This window comes from Gossypium raimondii, chromosome 3 (genome assembly GCF_025698545.1).
Source record: "Gossypium raimondii isolate GPD5lz chromosome 3, ASM2569854v1, whole genome shotgun sequence".
Lineage (NCBI taxonomy): Eukaryota > Viridiplantae > Streptophyta > Magnoliopsida > Malvales > Malvaceae > Gossypium > Gossypium raimondii.
The window spans coordinates 52,651,777-52,658,873 of NC_068567.1; the positions used below are offsets into that span (position 1 = coordinate 52,651,777).

General features: G+C 34.7%; 1 protein-coding gene across 1 annotated transcript; it reads left to right on the forward strand.

The window, feature by feature from the left end:
- The first annotated feature begins 447 nt into the window (after positions 1–447).
- Positions 448–4,716, forward strand: LOC105794671 (probable alpha,alpha-trehalose-phosphate synthase [UDP-forming] 9). The gene is made up of 4 exons (XM_012623964.2): positions 448–641; positions 1,520–3,567; positions 3,660–3,933; positions 4,020–4,716. The coding sequence occupies exons 2-4, from the start codon at positions 1,580–1,582 to the stop codon at positions 4,341–4,343; spliced, it is 2,586 nt and encodes an 861-aa protein (XP_012479418.1). The 5' UTR covers positions 448–641; positions 1,520–1,579; the 3' UTR covers positions 4,344–4,716.
- Positions 4,717–7,097: the final 2,381 nt, after the last annotated feature.

Consider the following 7,097-nt stretch of genomic DNA (forward strand, 5'->3'; position numbering starts at 1 on the left):
AAGAGTGCAATTGAGGAGCTTCAACTACTGATGTACTAATTATTGTTTTACCGTTTTGCCAAATATAAGTAGTATATTAGAAAAGAGAAGAAATACAAGATTAAAGAAATGTGAAATGATAAATTAATCTCAAAATTCGTTTCCCAAGAGCTTAGCTATCAACATTTATAATATTTGCTTTTCGGTGCATTCAATATCTATGTTGATATATTAAAAGGAATCAATTCAGTTGTAGTAATTGTAAATTTATTTCATGAAGTTTAGGAATTCCTTAAGAAAAGTAATGGATAAAGGGCATTTATGTAAAAACGCAGGAGCAGTGAAAGCCATGGTTAAAAAAGTAACCCAGGTAGAGACGGCAACTTCGATATTATCCTATTCGCAAATGGCAATAAATAAATAAATAACAAAACTGTATATATTTTCTTTTTCTCCAAATTTTTATTATTCACGCTTTGATTCATTCATTCATTCATTCCAGCACATCTTCCATTTTCTTCTTCTTCCTTCTTTCCTCACGCCTTCCCCTTCTCTTTCTACTTTATCTTCTTCAACTTTAACGAACTTTCCCATTTCCCTTCGAAACCCACAAATCCGCCTCTCCTCCGCCGTAGATTTTTTTCAACCGCCGTGACCTGCAAGTAAGTATCTCCTTCTCGAATTCTATTGTTTTTGCTCCGTCTTTTTGTTTTACGCCTTCTATTGTTGTTTGATCTACTGTTAAGTTCAGTCACAATTAGTTTCTTCGGCTTTTGTTTATCTCTTGTTTGGTCGCATAGAAAATGCGGGAGAAATAAACCAAATCAATGTTTCTTCTTCTTCTTCTTCTTCTTCTTCTTCTTTAAATCGTTTATTTTGGTTATGTTGAACTGAGGAATCGGATAGCCTTGATTTTTTTCGATACTTAAAAAATTTCAATTCATAATAAGATAAAATGAAATTATATGAGTTATTAAAAAACAATTGTCCTGCTGAGATTCTTGGCGTGTAACTTTTTCCATGAACTTTGTTATTACTTTTTTGGATATATTGTTTTACTATAATAATTTTCTTTTAGTGCGGGTTGTGACTCCAGATTTTCATTTTTGTTGTTTGATTTCGTTTTTTAAAAGAATAATATATATTTTTGCGGCAAAATTACCTGTGATAAAAGCAAGGTTTCGGATCTTGTTTTTGCTAAGAATAAGAAAGACTACAAAATAATTATTCTTTTTTTTCCTGAGAGTACAAATTAAATATTCTTGAGGCTTCTTTTGTACTAATTGTTACATTATTTTTATTATTACTATTTTTTGCTATATTCGTCAACACTGAATAATAGTTCTAGATGATAATGCAAACCAGTGAGAGAACGTTTGAAAAATATTTGACAAGTGAAAACTATAGAAAAAATAATAATTACTCTTATTTGAGGTCCAAATAGTTGCAAGAATCTTGGTGTTTAATCCTCTCTACATTTTTTCATTGATAAATTTGGTGAACGAGCTCAACTGATTTATAAATATCGCTATGTCTGCAGATCTGTGAACATTTTAATCGAAACAATTTCTTGTAGTGAGGGTTTTGTTTGTATGCTTTCATGGCATCAAGATCATGTGCAAATTTTTTACACTTAGCCTCTGGGAATCTACTTGATATTCCTCAAACTCCGAGAGGTCTTCCTCGGGTAATGACTGTTCCTGGGATTATCTCTGACATGGACTCTTGTAGCAGTAATGACGGGGATTCAGATGTTGCTTCATCTGGGTGTAGAGAACGCAAAATTATAGTGGCAAATATGTTACCTTTGCATGCTAAAAGAGATGGTGAAACTTCGAAATGGCACTTCAGCTGGGATGAGGATTCACTTTTACTACATCTAAAGGATGGGTTTTCTCCTGAAACGGAGGTTGTATTCGTAGGATCTCTCAAGGTTGATATAGATGTGAATGAACAGGAAGAAGTTGCCCAAAAGCTGTTAGAAGATTTCAATTGCGTCCCTACATTTTTACCTCATGATTTGCAGAAGAAGTTTTATCTTGGCTTCTGCAAACAGCATTTGTGGCCCCTTTTTCACTACATGCTGCCCATGTGTCCTGACCATGGCGATCGGTTTGACCGTATTTTATGGCAGGCATATGTTTCTGCTAATAAAATATTTGCCGACAAGGTTATGGAAGTAATTAATCCAGATGATGATTATGTCTGGATTCATGATTATCATTTGATGGTTCTTCCCACATTTTTGAGGAAGCACCTGAATAGAATCAAGCTTGGTTTTTTCCTCCACAGCCCGTTCCCTTCATCAGAAATATATCGAACATTGCCTGTTCGGGATGAAATTCTGAGGGGACTACTGAATTGCGATCTAATTGGTTTTCATACGTTCGATTATGCACGACATTTCTTGTCTTGCTGCAGTAGAATGCTGGGTCTTGATTATGAATCTAAAAGAGGGCATATTGGTCTTGATTACTTTGGTCGCACGGTTTTTATTAAGATTCTACCTGTAGGAGTTCATATGGGTAGACTTGAATCAGTCTTGAATCTTTCCTCTACTGCTGCCAGGGTCAAAGAGATTCAGAAACAGTTTGAAGGGAAAAAATTGATTCTTGGCATAGATGATATGGATATTTTCAAAGGCATCAGTCTTAAATTACTGGCTGTGGAACAGCTCTTACAGCAGCACCCAGACCTGCAGGGTAAAATAGTCCTGGTTCAGATTGTGAATCCTGCAAGGGGCTTTGGAAAGGATGTCCAGGAGGCTAAGAAGGAGACTTATATGACTGCTAAAAAGATCAATGAGGTTTATGGTTCCCCCAATTATCAGCCAGTGATTTTGATTGATCGCCCTGTTCCCCGTTATGAGAAATCGGCCTATTATGCGCTAGCAGAATGTTGCATAGTAAATGCCGTGAGGGATGGGATGAACCTGGTTCCTTACAAGTATATTGTTTGTCGGCAGGGAACTCCTGGCATGGACGAGGCACTGGGTGTAAAGCCAGAATATCCACGAACAAGCATGCTTGTTGTTTCTGAGTTCATCGGTTGCTCACCGTCTTTAAGTGGAGCAATTAGGGTAAATCCATGGGATATCGATGCTGTGGCTGAGGCTTTAAATACAGCTATTACCATGCCCGAGTCAGAGAAGCAATTGCGACATGAGAAACACTACCGGTATGTCAGTACTCATGATGTGGCATATTGGGCTCGCAGCTTTGTGATGGACTTGGATAGAGCATGCCAGGATCACTATAGTAAACGTTGCTGGGGCATTGGTTTGGGCCTCAGTTTCAGAGTTGTGTCTCTTTCACCTAGTTTTAGGAGGCTAGCTATCGATCACATTTGTTCGGCATATAGACGAACAAATAGAAGAGCAATATTCCTGGACTATGATGGCACTCTTGTTCCTGAAGCTTCCATTATCAAAACTCCTAGCCCTGAGGTTATCTCTATCATTAAGACCCTCTGTGATGATCCTAAGAACACTGTGTTTATTGTTAGTGGGAGAGGAAGAGCTTCGCTTAGTGATTGGCTTGCTCCATGTGAGAAGCTGGGGATAGCCGCTGAACACGGGTACTTCATAAGGTAGGTGTAATCTAATGTGTTTGATATATGGTTAGTAGTGATTCTAAATATTATAAAATAAGCTGAGGTCATTTTCCTTTCTCCTTCTGCAGATGGAGTAAAGACTCTGAATGGGAAACCAGCCCTGTTGGTGCTGACCTTGAATGGAAAAAGATTGTGGAACCTGTTATGAGCTTGTATAGAGAGGCAACTGATGGCTCCAGCATAGAGACCAAGGAGGGTGGTTTGGTGTGGCACCATCTAGATGCAGACCCTGACTTCGGATCATGCCAAGCCAAGGAATTGTTGGATCATTTGGAAAGTGTTCTCGCAAATGAACCAGCGGTTGTCCATAGAGGCCAGCATATTGTTGAAGTTAAGCCGCAGGTATGACAAAAGTGATTCCTCCTTTCTCATAATAAATATGTGTAATATAGTTGAACCAAGTTTTCTCATCATTCTTTATGGTTCAGGGAGTAAGCAAAGGGCTAGTAGCAGAAAAAGTTTTGTCGAGAATGGTCAATGGTGGGAAGCCACCTGATTTCGTGATGTGTGTTGGTGATGATAAATCCGATGAAGATATGTTTCAGAGCATATTAACCTCAGTTTCTAATCCATCCTTGCCTGTGGCTCCGGAAATCTTTGCATGCACAGTTGGGCGAAAGCCTAGCAAAGCTAGGTATTACCTCGATGACACTGCAGATGTTTTAAAGTTACTTAAAGGCCTTGCAACTGCTACAATTTCAAAGCCTAGGTGCCTGCCTGAGATTAAGGTATCTTTCGAGAGTAATGCTTGACAAAAACAGGGTAGCCGGCGTAAATTTACCAGTTCTATACGTTGGGAGTGTCTGATTTGCTTCAAGGGATTCCCTTGAATGAGAAAAACTTTGATCATAACTCATCCGAATCGTGATTGGCACTTGCTAGCATAGAGATGGTGGGCAGGAGCCGAAATGCTAAGATTAACTGCGAGAGAGAGAGGAATTGATATTATTATTGTAAATGACGATAGGGGAATTATGCATTTTTCTGGTGCTGGCAAAAACTAAATGGGGGGATGAGTTCGTAGTTCTCACTTTGTTTATAACGGTATTACTGATTAGAGGCACCTTTGACTTGTATAGATACATTGCTTTCCAATACAAATCGCCAATTTGATTTTCAAGAAAATTTCGCTATTATTTTTGGTTAAGTGGTTCATTGTTTGGAGATTAGCAAAAGAAAAAAGGCACTTGACAGTTGGTATAACCGTTTTATAACGGAGGTGGAGTGGACTTGGTCAAATTTTAGTGCAAGGCAAGGAAGAATAAATGGGCTGTTTGGGTGAAGAAAAGATCTTACATTTTGGTGCGGCATTACTTGGGCCTTAGTATTATTATAAATGGTTTTAAGTAATGAAAAAAATGAATTAATAATTATAAAAATAAAAGTAATGAAAAGAAATAGGCGAAGATAAATAATGGATATAAATTTACAAGTATATCCTTATAAATGTATATTATTTATCTTATAATTTGACAAAAACAAAAACCTAAACTATACTACTTCATATGAATAAGCACTTATACTTCTTTTACACCTAAAACGGTTAATTTTACCCTTAATATTTTCAGCTGCCTCGTGCTACAGCCATGGACAAATAAAATGATAAAAATAAAAATAAATGAAAGTTATAAAATTATTAAATTTTATTAAAAATAAAAAAAATATAAAAATGGTAAAATTTTATAAAATTCTAAAAAATTCTAAAATTTTATAAAGAAAATTATAAAAAATATAAAGAAATATAAAATTCATAAAAGAATTATCGTATAAAAAGAATCATTTTATAATTTTTCTATAATTTTTATTTTTTTTATCATTTTGCACCACATGTCACGCTTGTTGCGACATGTGATAGCTTTAACTGAAAAAAATTGGGGGTCATTAACTTGAACGGTCAACGATTAAAATTAATGGTTAAATGCCTTTTTGATGCATTTTATAATTATTTATGATTTTTTATAAAATTTTATAATTTTTTATAATTTTTTATAAACTTTATAATTTTTCATAAATTTTATTATTTCATTAAAATTTAATAATTTTTATAATTTTTTTGCTACATGTAACGCCGTGGTTGTGACACTAGGTGACTTTAACTAAAAAAATTAAGGAAGTTAACTTTAATGATCAACTATTAAAGTTAACAGTTAAAAAGTCTTTTTGATGCATTAGTTCAATTACCTAAATGCACACACACACAAAAAAAAGAGTAGGGGCTTAATTGTTTTTTTTTAAAGTTTGAGGGTCTTTTTGATGCATTTTGAAAGTTTAAGTACCCAATTGAGTGGAAAAAAAACAAGGGTTTTATTTTTTATTTTTAAAAAGTTTGAGGGCTTTTTTGATGCATTTTGAAAGTTTAAGTATCTAATTGAGTGCAAAAAAAGAAGAAGTAAGAGCTTAATTTTTTTTTGAAAAAGTTTGAGGGTGTCACATCCCAAAATTGAGTTTAGAAGTTTCGATGGTAATTTTAGAATTATGGCACGAAATGAGTTCAGAAATTCAGAATGTGGTAACCCAAAAATATCTTCGTTTATGGCTTTAGAAAATTTTAAGTAATTTATGAAAATGGTGTGAAATAGGCTTTAAATTTTAAAAAGAAGACTATTTTGTAAACCAGTTTAATTTAGGAGTAGCTGTAAAACAATTCTACCAAGTTTTAAAATCACCCTATATTTTCTGCCTTTCACCCTATTTTTTCGCCTGAATGAAAAAAAAGAGAAACACCCCTTCACCCTTTTCTTTGTGTCGCCCATTAGAGAGAAAAATCCCTAAACACCATTCTTCAACCTTTGGTCTTCACCATTCCAAACCTTTGTTTTCTATCATCCTCCAAACATCAAACCTCTTTTAAATACAAGAAAAACACCAAAAACACCATCAATTGCATTGATATTCTCCAAGTGGGTTTTCTTGAATTTCAATCAATCATTCATCGTTTTCTTCAATCAGGATAAGATTTTGTATTTTTAATAGTTTTTAATGTAGTCTAGCCATTTAAATCAAGTTTTAATAAATTAAATCAAAGATTTTCTATGTTAGTTGAAATTGGGGTTGTTAATGGTATATTTTATATTTAACTATTTCTATGTAATTTTCAACTTGTTTTGATGTGATTAGAAGGTTTTTAAACTTGTTTTAAAGTTTCGTTAAAAGATTTGAAGGTTTTGTTGAGTTTTTGTTAAGAAAAGTCACGAATGTCGAAATTTTCGAAACCATGAATCTGAGCAGTTTTGGGTGTTTTAAAGGCTGAGAATTGTTCTTAGATGAATAATTAATGTGTGTATTTGCGGATACTTTGGCCTTGTGATCTCGTGAAATCGTTGGATATAGTTGGCATGCCATAGGACTATGAGTACTCACCCTTATGTTTTGTGATTTGGGCATGGAGGCCCCGAGACAGATTGGAGGGATAAGGGAATGTCGAGCTAAGCTCTATTCACTGGGATATGTTGGTGTGTTGGAGAGTGTTTAGCTTTATGCTAAACTTATTAGATATGTTAGACTCT

What these genes read in the sequence shown, in the direction of transcription:
- LOC105794671 (XM_012623964.2), top strand. Translation starts at nt 1,580, where the DNA reads ATGGCATCAAGATCATGTGCAAATTTTTTACACTTAGCCTCTGGGAAT. An exon ending in GAACACGGGTACTTCATAAG is followed by an intron (nt 3,568 to 3,659) that starts GTAGGTGTAATC and finishes CTCCTTCTGCAG; the next exon opens with ATGGAGTAAAGACTCTGAAT. An exon ending in TTGTTGAAGTTAAGCCGCAG is followed by an intron (nt 3,934 to 4,019) that starts GTATGACAAAAG and finishes TTTATGGTTCAG; the next exon opens with GGAGTAAGCAAAGGGCTAGT.